We start from the raw sequence: 26000 nt of genomic DNA on the forward strand, positions 1-26000 counted from the left end.
ACTATTGAGATCTTTTTCTGTATTCTATACTTGCAAAAACCCTCCAATCTCTTCATTTTAACTCACCTGACCATATGTATATTTCCCTCATAACCTTTTACTTGCCACAGCAATTTTCTACAATTCCTACCTTTCACTGTTTATGAATGACACCACATTCTTTCTCCAGTTTTACAGACGTTTGCCTTGTAAACCACCCTGGCTTTTCAGCAAACATATTCCTTAGCTGTGGCATTCTGGCTGAGTGGGTGTCTGCGCTACCGCTCTTAAACCACTTCCAATTAATATTCTCCCACTCCAGATTAAATTTCTTCTCCCAATAGACCTAACTTATAATAGTATTCACCTTTATAAAATTAGCACTTCCAAAGCATTAAGTATATATATTATTGGCTTGGACTTAATTCTGTTTGCACATATCAAATGTGATCAAATCATTATCAGTTATGCCTAAGCTATGGCTAATTTTTAGTTCTGTGATCAATTCCTTTTCATCTGACAAGATGAGGTCTAATATAGAATTCCTCTGTGTTGGATGCAACTTTTTTGAGCTAGAAAATTGACATTTTAAATATTTTGAAATTCCAAGTACATTTTAACACTGGCAGCATGAGACCTTCAGCATATGTCACTCAGACTGAAATTCACTCAGTACAGCAGTGCTTTCCCTGTGTGTTGTAGGTGGGTAAAGCATAGGTCATGCTGTTCTCTAGTGTGATTTGATATCAGCTAAGTACCCTGTCAGCTTCTGACTTATCCACTAGAACATTGACCCATAAACATTCAAGATCCTTTGTTTCCGATTGCCATCAACTCAGAAACAGGTAATGCCATTTTTAAGTGCTTTCTGTCCACTTGATCCTTCCAAAATAGATTATAGCAATTGATTCTGACATTCCTGTTTTCCCAACAGTTGTAGCAATAAAAACTAGGTCAAATCTGTGCTAAAAAAATGATCTCCTGCTGGTGTCAAGTTTCCAACACAAAAAGAGAAGTCACTGAAAAATCTCTGCTGTTTATGTTCTGTAACATCCCAATTGCGTTTCTCATATAGTTTTCATTTGCACTTAGCAAAAGCTCATTGATTCCTTCTCAGTATTTCCATTTCTGACGAGCTCCCAGTCACCCAAGCAGGCCAGTCCCTTAGAATAGCTCCTTTGTGACAGTAAATTAAGCAGCAAACTTTCATCAACCCCAGAAAGTGAGGACATTTTCCACAAACCAAATGCCTTCATATTGTCACTTACTCAGAGATTCAGTCTAATGCTTTTTCTACTTGGTCTTTCCCCTTACTCAGAAGTCCTGAAGGATTCTGGGGGAGGTTCAGAAGTCCTGGAAGGATGGAGGGCAACAAAGCTGATTCAGGGACTGGAGCATTGGTCTTAAAAGTAAAGCCTGAGGGAGCTGGGCCTGTTCATCTTGAGGTGAGAGGGAGGGAACCTCATCAGTGTCTGTCAGGATCTGCAGGAGGGATGACAAGGACATGGACCCAGCTCTGCTCGGTGGTGCTGGGCAATAGGACAAGAGACAATGGCCAGAAACTGATACACAGGAAGTTCCACCTGAGTACGAGGAAGAACTTCTTCACTGTGCAGTGTCCACACAATGGAACTGATAATCCAGATTGTGGCCTCCCTCATTGAGGTATTCATGGACCATGCAGGCACAATGCAGTGCCATGTGCTCTGGGACAACCCTTCTTAAGGAGCATTTGACCCACTGCGGTCCCTTCCAACCCTGACTATTCAGCGATTCTGTGAAAGAAGAAAACCTGCTCACTGCAGGTGTCCATTCAGCATCTGAGATTGCCCACGCTCCTTAGGTGTCCATACGAGGCAGCTTCAGAAACTCGATCAGCTTTGAGGGACGCTCCCGTTTGAGGCAGCTCGTTCGGAGCCCACCTGAGCTCCTGCAAAGCACCGTGCGCATGTCTCACAGCCCCCGTGTTTTCCAGGTCTAACCCGGCCTCAGTGCCTGGCCGGGAAGGGGTGGGATGGTCCCTGAGGGCCCGGCAGCCCGGCCCTTATTGCAGCCCAGCCCCAGCGCCGCCCGCCCCCGTCGCCATGGCGAGGCCGCGGCGTCCCGTGCAGGGCCGGGCCGGCGGAGAGCTCGTCCTGCGCCATGAGCCCAGGTCTGTGCCCTGGGCAGCTCCGGCTGGTGGGGGGTCCAGTTTGTCGGTACTGGAGCCCAGGGTCGGGGTGTGTAGCGGCACAGGTGAAGGCACACGCCGAAGTGGTTGGTGAGAGCCAGGCAGCGGCGGAGGGCGGCGGCGTTCCCAGAGCCGCAGGGACAGGCATTGAGAATACGGGTCAGGCAAGGGCCGCGACCTCGTCCAGCTCACTTTAAAACAAATCGCATTTATCACGCTAGCGGTAGATTTCAGAAATTTCTTGTTAGTTTTTATCTTTTTAATCAATTTACACTATTAGTTTCAGTGTAATAAAGCAGTGTGCCATTGGTCTGTCCTGTCACAATCTGATGTCCCTTTATCTTAGGAAGTGCCGAGTAGCAGCAGATATACCCGTAAAGACAGCCTTGTGCTGTATCCATCCCTGCTTCCTCACCTCCTTCCCTCCCTGGGAAATCCTCAGCCTCCCGTTAAAACCTCAGAAAATGTGTAGGAAGAGCAGAGGCAACCGACAGGTTTCCCAAAAGGTGCCAGGAAAGGCACCATTGCTATCAGCTGGCAGCTGGTGTTTTACCTTCGGCTTCCGTGCACCTTGGAGCAATTACAGCCATGGGGAGATTCCCTCCAGTATGGGATTAAGTGAAGCACTTCTTCAGAAACAAACTGCACCACCTCATCTCTGTCTAAATTCTGTGGGTGTTTGATTAAGTAAATGAGACGTGGCTTGGACTTTATAGTAAAGGAGCAAGATGTAGAGTGGTCTTTAAATCCACAGCAATGAAATATACATGACTGAAATAGCGTGGGTTTCAGAAGGGTGTGCTGCTGGTGCCTTCTGTCGTTTCTGTGGTTGTAATTTACCCTTAAGAATCAGTTACCTTGGAAATGAGGGAAATACACCCTCCGTTTCACTCTGAAAGCAATCTCCCACATCTAAAGTAAAAGTTCAACTGGAGCACTTTGGGATTTTTTTTTTCCTCTCACAAGCTTTGAGTTTGAAATAGGAGCCAGGGCAGTATTTTAGTCCTGTGAGGCAGAAACATGCTAAGAAAAATGTCTGCATATGTGCCTCACGTGAGACCTGTGTGCCTGATAGCCTCTTTTCCCATAGACTTGATTTCCGTGGATTGGGAACGTGGAGTGTGTAAGCCAGCAAGGACTTGCCAAGTGCTCCAGCCAAGTGCTGAGTGGCAATCCCCAAATTACAGCTCCCCATCAATAGCTTTCCACAGTTGCAGTGGTTCTATGGGGGTCTCCTTTCAGCTGCTTCCCCTCCTTTTCTGCCCCATAGCTGCAGTCAGCCCCCCTGCCTTGCCAAATTCATCAGCCTCCACTAAGGCATGGCTGTGTTCATTCTCCCACTTAATATCTCACAACAAAGCAGCTGTAGAAAGCTTTGCATCTTCTCTGGGCTTCAGTATTGTTGTTCCAAATACTATTTAATTACTATTATTTACTATTATTACTATTTAATTACTATTTCTTCCTAAAAAGGGGTTTTCATTTTTACATAGCTTTTGTATACAAACCTGTCATTTTCTGTGAGAAGTGTAATCTTTTATAGTGATGAATTACCTATATGTTTTTTGTTCTATTGATTTTTTATTTTGTAGGACACGCTTCTGTTAAATTTTGCTACATCTAATTGCAGACCAGCTTATCTATAAATAATATCTTTTTTCTTTCTGTAAAAAATGCTATCATCAGTATGAGGCCCCAAAAGAATGACTTAGGAGAAATATCCTATCCTGTCGTCTTTTTAAACTGTAATTCTCCTTATTATTCAGTTCTAAGTAACACAATTTTAAAAATTGCTTCACTATAACCAAAATACTGCATCAATGAAATGGCTTTTGATCCCAGAAAGGCTAATATATAAATTATCTGCTAGTCTGATGCTGATTAAGTAACAAATTGATTCATATCTAGTACTTATTTTGCAAAAATAAATTTCCTTTCACTAAATGTAGCAAATAGTTAAATTCTTTTTTCCCCTCTTATTATATTCTGTTTTTCCATCCCTATTAAAAGTTTATGCCTTCAGGCCTACCAGCAGGGCATGCAATACCTACATTAAACCAAATTTAAAAGTAAGGGTGCTCCTGCTGCTAACGTCCTCAGATCACAGACATGCAAAATGAAGGAACTGGCAGCTGAAACTTTAATGGTAGGAAGTGTAGACTGAATACTTGGGGAAAAAACACGGTAGCTCTATATGACAAAAAAGTCCTATTAGCATTTATGTACTTCAAAATGACAAGCTAGATGATTCTAAATAACTGTGGGGCTTTTGGCTTTTTTTTAAGTAAAACCCTGTGTTGTAAGTATAGCATTACTTACATTTTTTCCTTCCCAAGATTGTTTCTGTTATGATTATGTAGGATTAATACAGTGTCTGTTGTTGCTTTGCACCCTGTATATTCCATCATTTGTCCATGTTGTGTAGTAACTTAAAATATTATCAATATTTGGACCTAGATAGGTTGAGGAAGCTCAGGGAAACCCATGCAGGTATGGTTCCTGAATCAGCTGTTTCTATGGAAATCAAAAGCACCTCAGTGAAAGAGAGAAATCCATGGCAAGTTAAATAATGACTATACCTTTGTGTTATGTCCTGCTGAAGTAATGCTGCAATTTTTGTGGAACTGAAGTTGGGTTTTAATACACTGGAAATGACACAGAGTGGGCTGGGAAGCAGCACAAGAAGGAAAAGAAAACGCATTGCTGTGCAGGGCTTGTTTCAAGTAATGTTGGTTTTGTTTGTTTGCTTTAGTTAAAATGAACGTGTTGCCTCAAGCGATCCTCCAAAGCCCGGGGGAGCACCCCAAGTTCATAGAGCTGCCTCTTTGCCCCCCATTAGACTTTGCAAGGTAGGTACCTCTTCTCTTTCAAAGCATCATTTTTGCTGTGAACAGCTTCAATCAGCTGTGCTGAGGTGATGAATTGTGTTTGCTCTTTTGCGATGTTTAAAACTACAGAAATCATGGGCAAGGAAATTCTCTCTTAGGAAAGTTCCACAATTAAAAGAGAAAAAAAATCAGGTTTCCATTGGATTAAAATGGATTTCTCATTAATAACTGATTTAAAATTAAATAGGAGCCAACTTACAGGTGAAGTAAACTCTTTTATATGCCTTATGAAGTACCATGAGTCATTATGGAAACATCAGAGAAACAAGGATAAAGCAGCTTGGAAAAGGCAAGTAATAACCTCTAGAAGAAAAGAAATGGTGTCTTTTAGCAAATGCCATCCTCATGTCAACTCTGTAAAAAAAGAAACAATGTCCATTCCAAGTTACGGTCTCTATTTTTCACCTTGATTAATTAATTTTAATGTTTTTCATTCTCATTGCATATAGGAAGCCATAATGATTTTTCTGAGTTGATGGAATTTCCTAGTGTATTTCTTCCTAAGTATCACCTGCCCATCTTTTCTGTGTTATTGCTATGTTAGCATCTTTGATAATAGCAGCCTTGGTGAGATGAGTATTTGTTATTTTTGGTAAGCTCAACTCTTGATGCTGGATAACCATGTTTGTAGTTGTATCAGCACAATAGAGGTTATTACAGAAGTTATGCAAACAGTTATTAATTTGCAAATTTTTGCTTATTTTTTTCCCTTGGCTGTAGTTTTCTTTAAGTTTGAGGGAGTTACCAATCAGAAGTCAGAAATTCGTACTTTGGCTAGAAGGCAGGTGTCGTTTTAAATTGCATATGATTCTAATTGGCTTTCCCCCGATTTTTTTTTAAATTTATATATTAAGATACCTTTCCTTTGTTTCATTTTGAGGTGCTTTTTAACTGCAGTGTGGATTAAATTTCAGCAAGCTGATAGGAATTTGCCTGTTTCAGTTTGGGGATTTTGACTTTCTCTCCCTTCTTCCAAAGATCTTCCTAAATTTTGAATATTTTAGTGTGAAATTTTTGATATTGTGAATACATTTTGGTGTTGATATAAGTGAATTTTCATGGCAATATCCATTTAGCCAAACCAGTAGCTCCTACAGATTGTGTAAAGCGCAGCCTCGAAACACAAGTCTCTGCTGGTGCCACTTAGTAGCAGCAGATTCTGGAACAAATTTAAAGGCACTATTTGAAAAGGGAAGTTTTCACTGTTACATTGTTTTTAAATACAGATATGTCAAAATATCTCTGCTTTGCTTAGCTATTTTGTTTTCATTTAAATGAACTTTGTGAAATGTCTTTGGTATTCTCAGAGCAATAAGGAGCACGACGCTTATATTAGCTAACATTTTGAAAAGAGTTTGCTCTCATCACTGTAATGAAAGACAGCAGTGTAATACAGACAGAGAAAGAGTAAAGTAATGGATTTATGTGGAACACTAATGCTGAATTTCTTTTATCTTTGAGTGATTAACCAGACAATCCTTTTGCTCTTTCTCAGAAGAATAAGAATAAATTCACATTACTTTTATGAAGATAACATCCTCTGCAGTGGGGATATCAGATTCTATTTACATGCACCTTATGGGCAGTAAGTGCATGTTACCCTTTCCAGGCATCTCGTGTGTATCAGAGTGGAGATGCAAAGATATGGTGGCTGAAGTGAAAGGCGGAATGTGCACAGTTCAAATTTTAAACCTCTATCCATGCATCCTGAAATTTGCTCTTTGTTTTAATCATCTTTGGATTATCCCCTCAGTGGAGCACCTTTTGCACTATGCTGCTCAAACTGTGGAAAGCCAGGAGCAGTCTTAAAAGATTGCATTGCACCCAGAAAAATATTTTGAGTTGAATCTGAAAATTCTTTTCTTGATTTGCCTTTGTTTTTAATTTTGAAGAAGCTAAATATGAAATAGATTGGTCTATACTGATAATACAAAAATGTAACGGTTCTGATTTGGGAAACAGTTTAAATATGGATAGCTTAATCAATTATTACTGAATTAGCTGATACAAAATTTCTTCTAATTTAGACAGAAATATCAGATAACCAGATCCCTGAAAGCTAATATTACCTCTTTTTTCTTTCAGAAATAAAGATTTGAACTAGCTACAGACCAAAAAATTAAAAAGATATTTGTATGTGCTTATAGAATGTCTGATATATTACTTTGTCAATATTTCAGTGTTTAGCTCTACTTGGCAATGATAATATATTATACATGCTGCAGAAGTCTATGTTAGCACCTTACAGTGTTTCTTTTAATTTTTTTCATTTAAATTTAGGATTCATTTGATCAAAGACAAAGATGCCATAGATGATTATGTGGCGAAGAATATCAAAGGGGTGTCAAAACAAGAAGCTGATGCGTAAGTTGGCTTTTTTGAGGCATTTTAACATCCATAAGTTTATTGTTTCCTTTGTTTCTAGTCATCATAGTAATTTAAATTTAAAGTTCCCTAGGCCCTACCCTTTTTAGTGGAACTTGGCATTTAAAAATTGAAGTTGATATTAAATAATGATGTTTCATTTCTCCTGATATTAAATATATCAAAGCACTTATCTCCTTGGTTTTACTAATTTGTATATTTACCAATTACATCAGATTTGTAACATTATTGTTAAGATTGTGTCAGTAATTATTATATTGTGCTGCCTTTTTTTTTTCTTTCCTCTTCTCTTTTTTTTTCTGAGCCTTTGTGAAATATCTCCTTTGGGGTGGGAGCTTGGTGTGCCGACATACACGTTCTTGTAATTTTGAATTACTATTTAGCCAAGCCCAAGTGCTGACTTCTGTGGTGAAGCATTTAATACCCCATTAGTTATTTAAAAACCCAGTGAATAAAAGAAATCTAGATAACTTTTGATTTCTTACAGCTGAGGTATTTACATTTAGAAGTTACAAGAGACTATAACTGACTTATTCTTCTGGAGTCTTTTAACAGAGCTGGGGTTCAGCACCATCAAAATTAATGAATGAATTCTAACAAACTGGATTGCTGGTTGCTTAAGTGAGCTGATTTATTTATTTCAATATTTAAATAATAAAAGGATGCATATACAAGGGCTCTAGGCACCTTAACAATGAATATTGCAAGATCACCCTTGCAGCATAAAAACATTCTATCAGTCAGACAGGAGTTCCACCAGCTAGTTTCTTGCAAAACATGCTTTGTTTCTCCTTCCTAGCCTAAGAATGTGCCTGCAGACATTCCCTAAAAACTTCCATGTTAAAATCGAGAAAATTACTAGAAGTATCAGACCTCAGGGGGCAAGCACAGAAGTAAGCACCTTCTCTTACTGTCCCCCTGGTTCCATGCCAGCTGTGGAAATGGCTGCTCTGCTCATTTGACTCCAATTTTTCCAGGCTGAGTTGCCTTTCCAGGGAGCTGTTTCAGTCCTCAGCCCCAGTGGATTGCCACACACCATGCCAGGGACACAAGTGTTTTGTCTGAGGTGATTACACAGGAAGTCACTGCTATTTTAGGAAGGCCTTAGGGCTTCAGAGTGCATTTTACAACCACAGAAACAATGCAAAAATCCTCCTAAATGATGAGTTTTTATATCCAAACCCTGAGTCTGAACATTGTGGAGAAGGAAACCAGTGAGGACATCCAAAATGAAGAATTTTATCATCTATTCTGCAATACCTACACAAAGTGTAGCTCCCTTACAGCTTTGTAAGAGGCTGTTTTTCCAAAGTTACCAAAGCCCTTAGAAGATTAAACTGAAATATCATATGTATGTATTCTGGTTTATTTCTGTGGAGATTTTTAAAGTACCTACTTTAAAAGGTTAGATTCATGTTCTGTGCATTTAATTCTTCTTGAAATTTTAGTTTTTGATAATAAATCAACAGTTAAGAAATTTCTTTCTCTATGTATAATTTACTAATACTCTTCCATGATCTTGATAAAATCATTTGAGAGCAAACAAAAGGTAACAAACTAACTACACAGTTACATTAATACTATGCTAATCTAGTTAGAAAAAAAATAAATGCATCAAATGTAATCTAAAAGAAATTTATTAAGCAAGGCAATGCCACGTGTGTAAATGATCTTACTGAAATCAGTGCAATGCTTTGTATGTCTCAGCAGGCAACGGGTGTTATAATTTTAAAAAGATGAGAGATGGCTTGTGCAGTTTTTCAATATTGTTTCCATTCCAGAAGCAGATTATTACATTTCTTTTTAAAAGGAGTTAATTTCCTTCCTCTGACATATAAATATCTGTATTTTAGTTTAATATGGAGTTTAAATTAATATGCCAGTGATTATTTCATCAAGATAAATTCTTGTAGCCACACTCCTGCTTAATATTAAACACCCTTTTTTTTAAAGTGTACGTTAGGCAAACAATGAATTTATTATCTTCTAAATAAAAGAGTGTATAAGTAATATCTCATTTATGGAAAAATACCCCCAATATTGTTTAAAATTTTTCCCCAAAATTCTAGCCTTCAAAATATTCCTTAAATTGAGATGAATATTGAAGGAAAAAGGTTGTGGTTATTCTTGTATTCTTGTATTGTAAAATATAGTCCTGTGTTCTAAACTTCAGCAAAAGAGAAGAATTCCTTTAAGTGCGTTCATGATATAATCTCGCTTTTTTCTGTGGAAAAACATTTTTAATCTTTTTCTTTGTAATAATTTTTGTCCCAGGTTGATATGATGGAAAAAAGGGTGCTTAAGAAAAATAGTACTTTAATTATATTAAAACAGGATTGCTTTGTTTTTTCATTGGTTTTGTTTTGCTTCCTTCTCAAAGACTAACTTGAAATAAGACATGAATGTGGTGCAAGGGTCTGGAAATAGGAGAAACGGGAAAGTTCATTAATGCAGAATGTGAGTGCTTTCTTGCCACAGAATCAGGCTTTTGCATGAGGAGCTTGGCTGACTCCTGTGGCCTTCAGTGTGCTTTCCTTGATACTTTCTGTTCTTAGTCCTGAGTCACCAAGTCATTAACAGCTCAAAATCAGATTGCAGTAAAAATTAAAAATAGTTCATGTAACTGAACTAAGAGTCAAGAAGTTCATGATGAACTGTGAAGTAAAGCATTTTTCATCAAGATATGGATTCCAGGATTGAATCTTCAAATTAGTTTAGAGCATAAATTGTGCCAGAATTTGATATTGTCATTCTTGTTTCCTGATCTTTTTGTCAGGGCCAGAAAGATCAAGTAACAGTTCTCTCCTCTTCTTACAAATGAAAATTGTCAAAAGGGGACATCATCAAATAAAAGTTGAAAACTAGAAGGAGAAACTTTGAGATGTATTTGATGAGAGGGATAGCTTTGCTTAGCTGTAACCAAAAATATAATTACATTAGTGATGTTGCCACGTGTATTTTAAATGCATATAAGTTGGATGATGGAGTTCTACTGTCCTCAAGACTTTGGTGGTCAAATGAAATTCAAATTAATACACAAGAGATGGTGAAGGCTTGCCTAGGTATGCAGAAAATTTGTTTTTGTGTTTTCTGTCTTGTGAGTGATGGATCAGTGTGTTATGGAAAGCTTTCTTGATAAATCTGTATCAGTTAGGCTGTGAGATGACTTTTTTCGAGCACGAGACAACATTGTCCTACACTCATTCTGTCAGAGGTTTTTGAGATACAGTGGGCTGTTCTGCTTAGAATTCTCCAATGGCTGGCCCACTTTAGGATTAGCTGAAACAAAAAAAAAGAAAAGGCTTTAATTCTCAGGTGTGCTGTGTCCCCCAGAGCAGCTGGGCATCTCTGCCAATACTGGGAAGATGGATCATTAAACTACTTAACAGATTGTTGACTGCAAAATGGAACATAAAATTGCTGCTCCAGCAGTGATGAGTGATGAATATAGTTAAGTATAGCTTCTGTAAACTCCCTGCAAAAAAAGCAGAGGAGCTTTCACCCAAGTTTAACTGATCCAGGTTAATAACCCCAGCCATGTGATTAGTTGAGCCCCATCTTTCAGGATCCGGACAAATGCTTTAGAATAAGGTGAGTGATACTTTGGAAGCACCTGCTTTTCTCCATTGCTTACAGAGAGATCATAGGGTGATGAGTTCAGATGCAGACACCTAATTTATCACTCAAACCCTGCAGAACAATGGAATTTTGAAAGCCATAAAAAGGATGAGGTAGAGGTCTTAGAGACTGATTCCTGAGGCAGCATTTTTATGACAGGAAGCTGTCAATAGAAGTGACCTGGCATCCATTTTAAAACTTCTGTTCGTGCCACCTGATAAAAGATTATTTTTCCATTCTTCAGTCAGAGACAAATTATTTACTACCCTCTCCACTTTCCAAGTTTCTGCTCTTTTCAAAGTCAGCATCAGCTAGGTAGAGTTAAGGAAAAAAGATGTGGGAACATTTTCGAGGAATTAAAATGTTAGAGGAGTTTGTGGAAATAAATTCTTTCTTTCTTACATCCTTATGTCTTCTACCAGTGATCTCTGAGTACTCAGACCTCCAGGACTAAAGAGGGAAAAACTTCCTCACCTGACTAGAGGCCAGGATGGTCTGGAGAATTCACTGAGGGAGAAAAATGGGATCTGTGGGCTGATGGAGAGGAGAAGAGTGTATGAAGAGTGTTTTGTTTTATGTTCTCATCATAGTCATGACGGACTAGTAAGCCCTACTATTAAACTGGGATTTTTCTGACCTTGTCCTTTGTTTTTAAGTGATTTAAATCATGAGAGTTTCAGTACTCAGGTTTTTTTATTTGTTTGCTTCTTTATCTTTTTGTATTCTGGTCTTTTTTCATTGATGGACCAATTCTTAAGGAAGCTGAACACAAATAGCTGATTGGGGATTTGATTAACGCATACTTTTAGTAGCTGTCACCTCTACTACATAAATTAGTGAGGGGACTCCTTAGGTTACTTAAAAAATAGATGGGGATTTCTTTCTCACTGAAGTCATATTGCCATGTTTTCTTTTTTACTACCTGAAATCTTTACTGGGGCTTCCCAATTTGAAGATGCTTAGTTTAGACATGGAGATTTTGGGTTGTAACAGACCATTTCTCTGTTAATAAGTGAGGTTCTTGTGGGGCAGAAGAGGGGCACTACCAAGAAAAAGGGTAAAGAAAAATATCCGGTCAGTATGGGATTGAGGCAAGGCAACAGGAGGTGCACCTGCTATTACTAACAAGCTTGCAAAAATTTGGGATGCAGATGGATAATATGTAGGTGCAGAATCTGCTTTTCCCTTGTATTTCAGCCCTTGATTGCACAGTATTTGGTTCCAGTTATGCACTGCTGTGAGCTGCTTCCACTTCTTGTGTGTACAACACTGTGGAGACGGAGAGAGCAAGCCAAACTCAAGGACATAGCAGCAAACAGAGAAACTTCTTTCCCTTTCATGTTCAATCCTAGCAAGACTTTGGTGTTCTTCCTGATGTCATTCTTTGGACAGGACCTACAAGCACCTTGTGGCCCTCTTTGTTCACATTACTTTGGTTGAAAACTGATGGAAAGTTGTGTAAACTGATTTACATTTTAGGAGGGTATTTCTTCACTTTTAAATACTGAAAACTATGGAAGAGGGTAAACCAGAACCAAAGAAATTTATCCTTTCATGGCAAAAGAAATTTTAAATTAAGGCACTCTGTCCCAAACTCCCTGCTGGTTGTGGAAAGGGAGATGGCACAAGTCACTTAGTGAGCTAGATGATAAATTTTAAATTCCTTTCACAATATTATTTAAATATGTATTTTTTTCAGTCTGAATAATTCCTAACAATCTCGCTTGCCATGACCAGGATTCAATGTTTATTAAACAACTTTCAAAAAGAGATTTTAGAACTTAGAGGCACACATTCTTTTTGGTCAAATGAATGATCTCTGTGAATTTCGGGCCTGATAAGCATATTATTTAGTGTAATTAGGCAGTGATCTGAAGAACGGAACTGTGTAGAAAGGAATGGTTTGCCTTTCCTAAAGAAACTTCTCTGTGCATTTGTGTAATGTGAAAGATTTTTCTTGAAAAGGTTAAAAAAAGTTCTAATCAACTTCTGTACATTATGTAGAACTTCATTTTCTAAACTCTGCAAAAGAAAGTTTCATATTTAATGGGAAATCATGAATTATTCCATTTATTATCTACTTCCTCCTTTCAAAGACATGATCTGGATAAAAGGCGGGGTGAATAATTTCAAAAAATACAATACATTTTTAATGGGAAGGTGCAAACTACAGATTCTCATGACTATTAGCAAGTATAGAGGAAACAGAATTTTACTTGCAAAAACTCATCAAACTCTTGCAAAGATAAAATACATGACATACTTTAATAAAGAAGAACACAGTGAGCTGAAGTTTTTCTTTTTTTATATAACTTGTTGTTTTTACTAAGTTTGGTCTTATGGTTTTTTAGGTGCTTTCATTTCACAATAGTTCAACAATATTTACTACTGAAGATAATGTACAAGCAGTACACAACTGACTTCTATTTTTAAAACACTCCATAAAGGTGAAGCATCTCTAACACACAAAAAGAGGCTGAGATAAAGAAAGATTGTCTAATCTGCCTTGGTACAGTCATGACTACTAATAATTTTCACAGTGAATCCTGCATTGTGTAAAATCCTCACTTTTCCTTTCTTCTCACTCCCTGTGTGGTCTATTTGTCCTTATCCTACTGAGTAAATTCAGCTGGGGACCTGAATGAGCGATCTCCTAAACAAAAGCAAAAGTACTGCAGGAATTGTTCATATCAATACTGCAATAAATGCAGAGCCTTGTATAGGGTTTTATGATATTTTGTAACAGCAGCTTGAGAGGATACAGAAAGTAAATAATTATGTTTATTTGTCTTGCACACTGGGAAAGAAACTTGCAGAAAATTTAATGACTGCTTTGCTATCATGCAAGTCAAATGGAAAGGATTCCAAACTCACCTGTTTCTAGCTCTCAGTCCATCAGGTCAGCTCTGAAATAAAAGACGGAAGTTGAGAAATATTTCATTTTGATACATAGTATCATAGTCCATAAAATATGGTTGGCATTAATTTTGGTTAAGGAACACTGTTAATTTAGAAAGAAAAACTGAAAGATTAATGAAGATAATGTTTTTTTCTGATTATACTGGAAATAATGACAGGTATGTGTACTTTTGTAAAACAAACATTTTTATAGTAGTAGAACTTTTATCTTTATTTTTAGAGTTTTCTTTGCATTTATGTTTAGGGACAGAATGTTTCAAAAGTTCATTGCTAGATTTCCATTTTCTGGGTTAATGAGGATTCTTAATTATTACAGTGAATGTTACAGTATTCATTTTAAAACACTTTCTGCTTCAACCTTTGATGTTTATAATTGATTAATTTTTCATTTTATGTATCTTTGAACAAAAGCAAGTGAATTCAATATACGTGTTCTTTGTGGGATCCTACTGACAGGGTGTGCATTGCCTTTTGATGGCATGATTTAGGTTAAAGTGTGGTTTGACAACAATCCAGTGACTGAGGCAGCAGATGAAAAATACCGCATTGCTAAAGCTGAAAGTTCTTGTACCTATGTGTATATATATGTTGTATAAAGTACCTACATTTCTTTATATATAGATATGTTTTATTTTCATCTTTCTATTAATAGTTCTGATACAAAGCTTTTCTTCTTTAAAAAATCTGTATTGTTGCAAATAAATTCCAAGTGATGTTTTTCTCTCCCACAATGTGTACAAATTGTCGTGCAATATTTTTAATTTATAAATTACAATAGGGAATCCTGTTTATATTTTATATTTTATTCTTTTTTCTAATAGGATATTAGCTATTTCAGGTTTGGAATTTGGAATTAAAAAGCAGGTCCCCCACCCCACTGTAATTTAACACTCAGCCTTAGTAGTAAAATATTCTGAAGTGTAAGCTAACTGTCTATTACTGCTTAATGGCATTTACTGTACTGTCATATCTTTTTTTAATGAGATTACTATAGTCTACAATTTAACATATTACCATCCAGTAAATATTTCATTAAAGGAAAAGTATTTAAACGGACAGTCTTTAAAGCAGGATTAAAGAGGCTGTGCCCTGATGCAGTTAAATAGCTTTGTATCAGTAGCAGTACGTGGTACTGAAATGTGCGGAGTGCCTGGACCATCCGAGGGCTTGACTTACCAAAATACTTATGTGGATAAATTTTCACAGACAATTGGGATAGCACAGGACTTGGGTGTATTTGTAAGTTAGCTGTGTGCCCTCCTTTGGTGGGTTGCACCCCACGGATGTGGCAGTGTAGACATCAGCAGTGTGAATGCAGGGGTTGACACCACTGGAACCTGGGTGCTAAAGGCAAATCCTCACCTTCCATATTTGCCAAGTGTTTGCACGAGCACTTTCTGTGTCCAGCAATTCCCTGGGCAAGCTCATTTTGGGCATGGGTCACCAACAGCGTTACAAAACTGTTCTTGTTTCTTAGCTGTCCAGCTGTAATTAAATAATAATTCCTCTTTCAATTCCTTGGCAGAGCAGCCTAAACTTCTAAATTCTCTCAGCATATTTGGCTTTTTTGTTTTATGCACTGTATTTTTTTTACTTAATGCATATATTTTTCAAATTTTAGGGAAAAATTTTTATATTCCCATGTTTATTATGTGGTTTTTTGCATATAGATTGAGCAAAAGGTACCTACGTATTCACATACTTTATGTAATTTTCATTTTCTTGTAGATTTATAGACAGGAAAGGGGGGGAGTGAAATAAATTTGCTTAAATGAACTTAAGCAAAAATATCTTTATTATTTTTTCATAATTTTGTGATGCTTATCTAAGGCATTTATATCAGTCATTGGCTTGCCAACTGCAGAAGGAAATCCCAAGTGGATGAAACCTATTTGAATACAGTTTTTAAACATTATAATAATTGGTAGAGTAATTATTTTACACTGGAAGTACACTTTAATATTTTATATACTATCGTTGTTTAATCCATGCCATTTTGTTCTTTATGAAATAGGATTACTACAATACAATACAACTACTTGTCTTGTAATCAGCAGCTGGAATTAACTGGAAGTAATAATTAAGCCCTACAAAATCTATGAAACCTAATATTTTACATATTTATATATATATATATATATATATATAAATCTGCCATCTGAAAATAGTAGTCTTCTGGACTTATTTTGCTTGTCTGTAATTGACCACATCAGACAGGAGGCATGGAGAATGAAGCTCCTGATAAATGATTCTGTAATGCTATGCTGACTATTTTGATTATTTGTAACACCAGTTCCTGCCTCTTGGCCTCTTAATTTCCTTTTTCTGTCCTCTCTTTCAGTTTAAAGGGTAGAATGCAAATAGACTTTTTGTGGAGGATTTTAAGTTGAAGGGAGTGTTGTGTGGTGCTGTGTTGATCTGCCAGCATTGTTTAAGGGTCTTGTAAAAGTGCAACACCATAATACAAGGAAGCCCTTGAGACTGGAACAACAGTGTAATTTAATTAATCTCACTGAACATTTACTATTTATTATTCTTGCACTGGTAAAGACAGATTAGAAGCAGGTTCCCATGATTTCTTTTATTGTTTTGTAATACCAATGATAATGCAAAAAGAAATCCATATAAGAAAATTACTGAAGTAGCTGTATAGTTTAGGAAAAAATGAAAATGTCTGTAGCAATATCTGAGTACACTTAAATTAAGTGCAGTGTTAACACGGTGTATTTTCAAGCTCACAGATCCACATTCAATAAGTAGCTCCTCCACTCGTGTTGTATTACACGGCCCAAAATCATCACCTGTACCATGGTGCCACTAAAATGGCATCTTTAACTTTTGGTTATTTGGTGCTGAAAACTCCTGTGACACACAACCCCCATCATGACACAAAGACTCTCAGAAGCTCACAGTAATTTTTCAGCACTTTCTGATGGAACCCTGCATCACAGGAACTGCTGGTGTGAGATCAGATCCACCTGCAGCTCACAGCCCAGCCTGTGTAAATAAACATTTAGCAACATCACGGGGTACCAGCAATGGCAGCAATGAGTACACAGGCAGAGGATCAGGGAATTCTTAGAATCAGCTGGCTCTGTGGTAAGTGTCATGGTTGTCATCTGTTGAGCTTATTGGATGAAAAATCCCAAACCAATTCTGCTTTAAATTAAAACCAGATTAATTGGTATCTTTGTTTTAACCATAAATACATAGAGACGCTCCAAATTTCATTTAAAAATAGTTTGCTTTTAAAAAACCCCATCTGAAACCTTTTTCTCTGGCGTGATCTCATGGTCACCCTAGGAGAGGGAGGACTTTGGGTTTGCAGTCACATCACATTCAGTTTTTAAATGAGACCCGGCTGACCTTGCAGAGCTGTCTGCTCACTCTGGTCCAACACATTCCATGCCTTGTAGGCTTCCGTGCGGACCGGGCGAGCGCCTTGGTGGCCCCTCGCCCCGTGTCCTGTGCCCTGTGCCTTGTGCCCTGTGCTGGGACGCGGCCGGGGGGGCCCTTTGTTCTGCGCCGGGATCGGCGCATCCTGCCTGCAGTTTCCCGCTTTTCCAGTAGATGCCCCCAGAGACCATTAAACCCCGGGAATGGCTCCGCTCCCAGCGAAGTGAAGGGCACTCAGTCTTCTGTCATTTCGCTCCTGGAAGTAACATAATTGTTCAAAGGAGACCTCAAATCGGCGCGGACGAATGCAGAAAAACAAACTCGCTTGTTTAACAATAAATCATAATTTCTTGGGTGGCAAGGTTCGAAAGTGTTTAGTGTAAGGTTCCTTATTAATGTAGAAACATACTACACTAATGCTAACAGTGGGATTTTACAAAATAAATCACCAAATCACAGAATATCCTGAGTTGGAAGGAGCCCTAGGTATCAGGTTTTGATATTGATATTAGAAATCAAGTAATCTTTAGTTAGCTAAAGCATTAATTGTTCTTCTTAACCTCAGATTTCACATGCTGCATGACATCATAAAAAGCAGGCTGGAAAGTCTTTTGAGGATTGAGGATTTATAGTTTATCTCAAGGTATCATGAAAAGTTTACTGTGTTCAAAAGCGTTTGAAAATAAAGCACCCTGGAATTTTCATCTGGAAACACTTTGATAACTGTAACAATTTTAGATTTCATTGCAGTGTCAAGCTCTTTTAGGTGATACAAATACAAATTTATCCCCATAATACCATTAATCTCTTGCCAAATTTAATTGTTTGTGTGTGATCAGGCACTTGTGGCTTACATATTACAGAAACTTAAGGAAACAATAACACTATTATTGTGTGCTTTGTGCATTGTAACTGAGATGACTTTTATTTTTATGCCACTAAATTTGAAGGGTTTTTAAGTAGATACCTTCACTGCTTATATGCTAAAATCAGTCATCTTTGCCTCAGAAAACAATATGCTCTGCACAGTAAGATTATCTCAGCATTATTTCAATTTCTCAATTAATTGGGATGGAATTTATTAAAATACTCTTGACACTGGTTTTCAAAACTTACATGTTTTACTATATGCTTTTTTTCCTGTACTCGTTTGCTTATAATGCTTATTTGTGGAGAAAATGTGCTTTGACTTCAAGTAAAATACATCAGTCTACAGAAAATAACGTGTTACATGGAAACAGTTTTTCTATCTGTGTAAGTATGGGTTGTGTGCTCAATGAGTGTGCAGTGAGTGTTAAAAATTACCTGAATGACATTTTGGTTAGTGACTGCTGAGATCTTCTAGCACTACTTCCTTGTTTACTTCCAGTACATCTCCTGACCTAATGCATGCACACACACAAACATATAGAAATCCCATTGCAGAAATAAACAGGCACGTGTGTGCTTGCTATGCAGATTGTCATTCCACTTCTCTGAGTTATATTGCTGTAGAATTCAGTTCTAGGCTTTTGGAAGTTGGTAGGAATTTTTTACCTATGCTCTTCAGGGTTTTTTTTTTTAATTACATAGGACTTTTAAACAGGAAATACAAAGGTATTCCATATAAAAAAGAGAGAATGCATTGCATGGTATTAGCATGCAAATCTTTACAATATTTTGAAGTTTTATACTGTACATTTGGTATATATCATATATAGCATATTCTAGCAAATTAAAGTTTAAATGTTTAAATATGTTTGTCATATATAAGATAAATATTGCAAATTTTTATGGCATGGAATAGTTATATCTTTTCCCTTATCTGTGTGAGCAGTGTATAATTTTCAATCTCAAAAAATATCTATTTATATATTAAACACACATTCAGTATTGTGTGGTCTAAATCATATCAGGATTATTTAATATTTTTATGCTCAGTTCTGCAACCGAAATGTGAAAAATACATGTGAAGGATTAATGTGCATCTTTGTAGTAAGAAATTTTATTTTAGTTATGTCAAATATGAAATAATGCAGATTACTTGCTTCCTACATCTTATATTGCTGTCTATTTTGCTGACATCTAGCTAAGAAGTTTTTCACATCACTACCATCTTATCAACATTGTTAAAGAGTTGCAGTAGATCTTTTTAAGATCAAAGTACTAGTCTCATTGGGCCATTATTTATTACACCTGAATTTATTACATACACAATAAATCTCATTTTTCAGAATTCCATATTTATTTTAAAGCTGAGATAATTTTAATTTAAATGTATTTTAATCTAAAAGGATAGTCTTGAAAACAATTTGGAAACTTAATGGAATATACAAGATAAAGGTAACACATCTGGGTCCTTGCCATTTTACTGGGGTAAAGGTTGGTTCTCCCAGACTGGAAACCATCCCTGCAAACCTTTACATCTGTACTTTGTGTTGCTGTCCCATTGGACTCATCGTTTTCTCCATAATAGGACACAATGATTGTTTCATGCCACATAAAAGAAATATTTTGATTATTTCCATAAATAATACCTCCAAAGGTGTAGTACCAATTGAGAATATTTGATTGTACAACTTTTTGATACGCATATCTTTTCAGAGTTTATGAAGGAGCTAACTTCAATAAAAATCCATCATAGCATTATGTGATTGTAAAATTAAAAATTAAAAAACTTTTGCGTCACTAAACTAGTTGAAGTTATATGCTAAATGGAAGGAACATAATATCTAATGATTATGTTTCTGGCATAGCATTTGTTTGACATTTTTAAGCCAAGCCATCCTGTCCTACAGCAAAACTAATGTATATATATCACAACATATAGGTACAACATATAGCAACATATATATAACATAATAACAGTTTTTTATATAACAACATGTATGTTGTTTTGACTTGTGCCTTAGTTTTCCCTGTGCACTATCCTAAAGCAAACTAAGGGTTCATTGTGTTTTCATGAGCTAATGTAAACATAAGGGGGAGGATTCCCATCAGTCAGCCTTTTTTACCAAATACCAGCTAAAGAATACCAGAGTATTTTTCACCGTGTTTTCAATGTGTATATTGGTATTTATTGATTATTGCCATGTTTGCTTCCCTAGGGTATGGCATTTTCCATCAGATTTTAGCAGATCTCTTTTTGAGTGGGGAAATAATACCCACTCCCTGCTGCTGAACTGCAGAGGTCTCTTCCTCAAAGCTGTTGTAGTTATCTGCACTTATTTGGTAAGGTGGAGAACAGAATACAGGTTTAAAGGCTTGAAATCTCCCTTTCTTATTCCCAGTTACAGGAATTCATACAAGAAGAACATCTGCATAGACATGCTGCGCCGGGGTTATCACAAGTCCTTCTCTGAGCTCCTCACTCTGATCCAGAAGTGGAATGCCTTGAGGGAGGCTGCAGGGCCTGGGTCAGCCATATGGCATGAGAAGTCCCTGGAGGAGCAGCCTGATAAGCTGGATCAGCTTTACCACTTCCTGACCGGGGCTGAGGCAGCCCAGCGAGCAGGTAAATGGGGGGATTGTGGGTAGCCGAGCAGCGGGAGCCACAGCCGCCAGCGCCTGGGGGAAGCTTCCAAATTGTTTCATGTATGAATTTGAAACGCTACTGCATCTTAGCACATTGCAGCCTTAGTCAACTGAGCTGTATTTATAGAATAAATGATTAGGAACTGCAGATATCAGGAGAGGTTTTGTGAAGGAAGAAAAAAAAAAGGGAAAAACATGTAGAGTGCATTTTGATACCATCAGAAATGTTTGATGTATTTATAGCTTTGATAACATCTCAATTATTTTCTCATAGTTTCATTATTTATTTTCTCCTCCTCTATTGATTTAAATAGCTGGTTTTGTATTAGGAAAATGTAATAGGTGAAATGCTTTTTCACACAGTAATAGTTTTATAAATCTGTTTTTATTAAATACTCTGTCTGCTAACTGTGTTTGGATTTGTGACTGACTTAAAAAGGATTGTGAACATGTCAAAAAAAATATAGCACACAGATGTAACATGCCACCTGTGAATTACTAGATATTAGTGAAGACATAACTCCAAATTACTGTATTTTCTCTATTGCCTACTATTTACTAAGCACTCATATTTATCATTTCCTTTTACTATAAATAGTAACGTAACTTACTCTATCTTTCTCCATTGGAATAATTGTAGTGATGGTGTCAGATAAAGCTCTAACTGCAATTCTGTTTCATAGCTGAGTTGATTTCACTGTAGTTGTCCTGGTTCAAGTTGCATTTTTATCATTACAAATATGAAAACATATGGTAAAGCTTGTGAATTTGGAGTCTAAGCGTTTTGACTGAAATTTAGAAACGGGCAACTTCATTTCAAAAAAGGAGCCCTTTCGGCACTTTAAAAAAATGTTGATTTAAAATGTTTATTTTATGTTTGCCATGAGAGCCAAAAGTTGTGTTTCTTTATTTAATTCACTATAATTCTTGACAGGAAGCCCAGCCAGCCATAATTGGAAGAAATCTTCAGCTTTGTCAGGAGTATGGCTAAAACTTGAATAGGCACCCCAGTATCTTGCTGAATATGAGAGAGAAGTTTGAGGCTTGGACTGCCCTGACAGAAGCATTCTGCCAATATTTGATGGTCAAAAAAGTACTAGACATGGTTTATCTCAATGGACCTGCTCCCTGCAGCCACTTGAGAACAGTTTGCTTGCCTTCAGTGCTTGATATTTTTCAGTGTTAGAGGCTGATGTGTGACAACAGAGGTGACAAACAGGCTCTCTATTTGAAGAGAGAGGCAAGGCATTGCCAAATGTGCAATTTCTGCCCTTCTCTCACTGAACCCAGCATTTCTTGTGTCCTGGGCTCTGTAAATCTTACACCTCTCCCAGGGACAAGGTATCACCACCAGCTGCCTGATTGCACCTTGCCTCTAGGAGAGAACGTCTCCCAACTTTGCCTGTTGATTAAAATGAAAGAAGAAAAAAATAATGAGGACTTAAGAGTTGGCAAGCATTGTTATTGAATTGCTAAATCAGGGCATAGTTTGTTTTGATTTTTCCCACCAGTTTCAATGCAAACCTTTGCACAAATATCTTGTTTGTGTAAAATGAGGTTTTAGTTGCCTGGCACATGAAGGTGTAGAGGTAATTCCTGTTGCAGGTCTGAGAGCCAGCAGTGCTGTGAAGATTCACATGAATTGTGCAGCTCATCAGCACTAATTCAGTAGTCCTGCTAATCCAGTTACTCTCTGATTCTAATCAAATTGCTTGGGGCTCTGGCTTATGATCTCCTGACAACTCCAGTTGACACCATTTAAGAATCATTCAGCAGTTCACCTCAGCTGGAACTTACCATGATGTAGCAGCCACAACAGTAGCTGACCTGCATTTGCTCCTCAGCTGCCACAGTTCAAGCTTAAAAGGATGAAAGTAATATTTGGGTCAGCAAATGGTGCAAGTTTCATAGCATGGTTTGATGTTACTCCTATTAGGTTGGCTGAAATTTTGCCTATCTCTGATGACAATTGTGATGAAAAAGAGATAGCAGGTATAAGTAATAACCATAAAAAATTCACTACTTACTAGTTTTTTGATTAATTGAAATTTCATGAAATGTTGGGAGTTGAACCTGGACTGGAAAACAAAACACTCACTTTGTCAGTAAATCATTTTCTTATTTGTTATTAAATTTTTCTCATCTAATTTTGGAGCATAGAGTATTAATGTCTTAATTTTGAATATAACTTAAAACTTCTAATTTCAGAGTTTTATGGCAGTTACTGTAGCTTACAGAGGAAGCTATGTACACATTCAGTTTTCATATTTATTGGTGGAAAATGTTAATATAGTAATGATTACCACAGCTTATAGTTTAGGATGTTACAATGCTGGACATAAATTATTTGCTTGAACTGAATCAGAGCCAACCACCACAATGTACAGGCTGATATCAAAGAGCAATCACTTTCTTTACTGCTGGGTTTGAAAAGAGTAACATTTTGTTTACCAGCCTTACACACCAGTAAAGGTTCTCTCTGTTTTCATTTTTAATAGAATAGTTGAACTTCAAATCTTACAGGAGTTGTCTTTTTTTTTTTTTTTTAATTTCCTATTATCAATATTTTTCTGTGTCAAAGAAAACAACTTTTTTCTGTCCAGTTTAAACACATTTTTGTTGCATTTGATTGTCTCCTAAGTATTTAACAAATAGTGAGGGAACTTTAAGCCTTGCAGCTTCTCAGAAAAATGACGGGTGCAGTTATTTTGCCCTGAGTTTAGCATTATTCTAAAAGCAGTGGCAGAAATATTGGCAATACTTTACTCTATTTTTATCTTGCCTTCTTTATACAAGTAAAGTGTTTCTGACTTTGAAATTGAGGGTGTTTTAATTATTCTTTGATGTTCCTTTATCCTGGACTAACCTCTTTTTTTACTAGTTCTGGTTTTAGGAGCTTAAAAAAAAAAAAAAAAAAAAAGGAGGCAGTTGAGCTGTTTAAATATGTATAGTTGTAGGGTATTTTACAGAAGAATGCAGGATGAATGCCAGAGTAATGGATCTGCACAGCTCAGCATTTGATGTATACAGCGATTTCTTGGCACATATATGGAAATACTGGGGGTTCCTTCAAAAGGCAAGTTATGTTTTGTATTTATCAGTACTCAGTAGAGTGAGCTGATTTGCTTGTAGATGTTGAAAGGAATGCAAAGCAAGTTGCAGCTCAACAACAATTAAAGGAAGAGATGTCCCAGCTGTTAACTCTGCTTTGCCAGAGCAGGAACGCAAAAGCAGGAAAAATGCCACAGTTCAGTGGCTGCAACATGTGTTGGGCACTCAGCACTGAAGTGGCAGATCACTGTGCCAGAGGCAGAGGATGGAATCCTCAGGTATGAGCATGGCTTCAAAAGGGCAAGACACTGCTTATTAGCTGATCACTGGAGCAGCTGCTGGAAACCAGGAGTTAAAACCTGGGAGCTGCTGCCTTTCTGAGATTCCACCTGCTCCTGCTTCCTGACCCCACTCAACCTTTGTGCTATGCTGTGTGCTAAATGCTGAATCTGTGCATGTGCTGCAGGCTGCTGACCCTTGTTCTAGGCAGTGCCAGACACACACAATTAGAAAGAAGTGAGAACTTGGCTTTCTTTTCCTCACTGCAATGTAGAGAAAACTTTTGGCAGTATGAGTTATCATTAGTTGTTGTTGTAAAAGATGTCTTTTCATAAAGTATATGAAGAAAGTATGAGTGTTTGATATGCTTGCACTGAAAAATCTTTGTCCAGTATACTCAAGGTTGAAAACAGTGTTTAGCATTTTACAGTAGAGAGCTTTTCTGTAAGATTTCACAATTATGCCTTAGGCTTGTGCAGGAAATATTGCAATGACCATATTTCCCATGCCATTTTGAAAAAAAAGCCAGAATGAGGTTATGCATTAAAAGAAAAAAGTATAACAAACCCTCTTTTAATATTTGCTTGGATGGGGCATAGTTTTGTTGCCTAGCTTTTGAGGGGCTGGACAAAGGAATGCTGTTTTATTTTCTAAGCAGGTTTGTCATTCCCTACTTCATATTTTATCACAGGAAAAAATGCAGCAGTTGCTGGAGACCAGTGGAGAATTTTATTATTTTTGTAGTTATCTTACAAAAAGTTGAACTGATTCTGTCCAGGAAAGAAGCCAAGCTATGTCAAAATGCAACCACTTGTAGAACTACCATTGACTTCAACAGAAGCAGAATCTTTTAGAAAATTTCTGTAGTATGTTTTTGTTGCAATAGCTTGGTGACCCCTTTTAGCATTCCAGAGTACCAATTAATTGCCTTATATTATTATCATTAGCTGACTTTATCCTTTATCAAGAAAAATGATACCCTGACCATTTCTATAGCATTGTTGTATGTTCCTTAAGCATTTTCCCTTTATGTACCTGGCATTGTTGGGAGTAGTGTGCTGTGTGCACACTGTAAGAAACAGATTCTGCCTGAAACTTCATGTCATCATGCTCACAATTTGCATTTTCACTTTCTTCGTTTGTGGACTTATGGCTAAACTTTCAGGAAAAAAGTTTATCCATTTATGAATAAACTCTCTGGGAAAAGGAATGATTGAGGAGTCGTCTGCCTGTAGTTCTAGAGGCAGACTGATTCTTTGTTGTGTATAGATCCAGGTGGAAATAACTGACTGCAGCACCGTATTTGACTGCAGTTTGTGCCTCTTATTGATCCAACAACTTCCATCCTGGATCTTTCTGTAAGTTAGTTCTTCACAGCATCACCTGTCTACCAAACCACTGATTTTGATCTCTCTGGCAAAAGAAAAATGAAACTTCCAGCCTTAATAGTGTCTCATTCTGACATTAAAAAATTACTCCTAGTTATTTAATTGACCTTAGTCCACTACTTGATATGCCTTCAAGAGTAAAGGGTCAATTATAATCCAGTCATACACACTTTAACAGCTAACTGAAGTGGAGTTGCAAAGTATCCATATGGCCTTTGTCTGGCAGGAACAAAGGACTGACTAGTGGCTTTTTGAGTGGAAAGTACTGAGTCATAACTGGATGTTGAAAAATTTCTTTCTGATACCTGTAGTTTAAAAATGAGTGCAAGTTCTTGTCAATGGAAAATGGAGCAGCTGCCTCTTTTATTCTTCAAGGGAACCAGCAAGCCAGGGTCTCTTCATGATGTTTTCATT

The 26000-nt window shown here is 37.2% G+C and overlaps 1 protein-coding gene across 1 annotated transcript in view; it reads left to right on the forward strand.

Moving 5' to 3' along the window:
• The first annotated feature begins 2052 nt into the window (after nucleotides 1-2052).
• The window catches only part of TTC29 (tetratricopeptide repeat domain 29), a 116938-nt gene continuing 92990 nt past the window's right edge, over nucleotides 2053-26000 (forward strand). Inside the window, exons 1-4 of the mRNA XM_033061438.1 lie at nucleotides 2053-2131; nucleotides 4902-4998; nucleotides 7318-7401; nucleotides 20625-20848. Of these exons, the coding sequence (XP_032917329.1) occupies nucleotides 2122-2131; nucleotides 4902-4998; nucleotides 7318-7401; nucleotides 20625-20848 (415 nt within the window). The 5' untranslated portion in view covers nucleotides 2053-2121. The remainder of the gene's footprint in view (nucleotides 2132-4901; nucleotides 4999-7317; nucleotides 7402-20624; nucleotides 20849-26000) is intronic.

This window comes from Catharus ustulatus, chromosome 5, assembly GCF_009819885.2.
Source record: "Catharus ustulatus isolate bCatUst1 chromosome 5, bCatUst1.pri.v2, whole genome shotgun sequence".
NCBI classification, from domain to species: domain Eukaryota; kingdom Metazoa; phylum Chordata; class Aves; order Passeriformes; family Turdidae; genus Catharus; species Catharus ustulatus.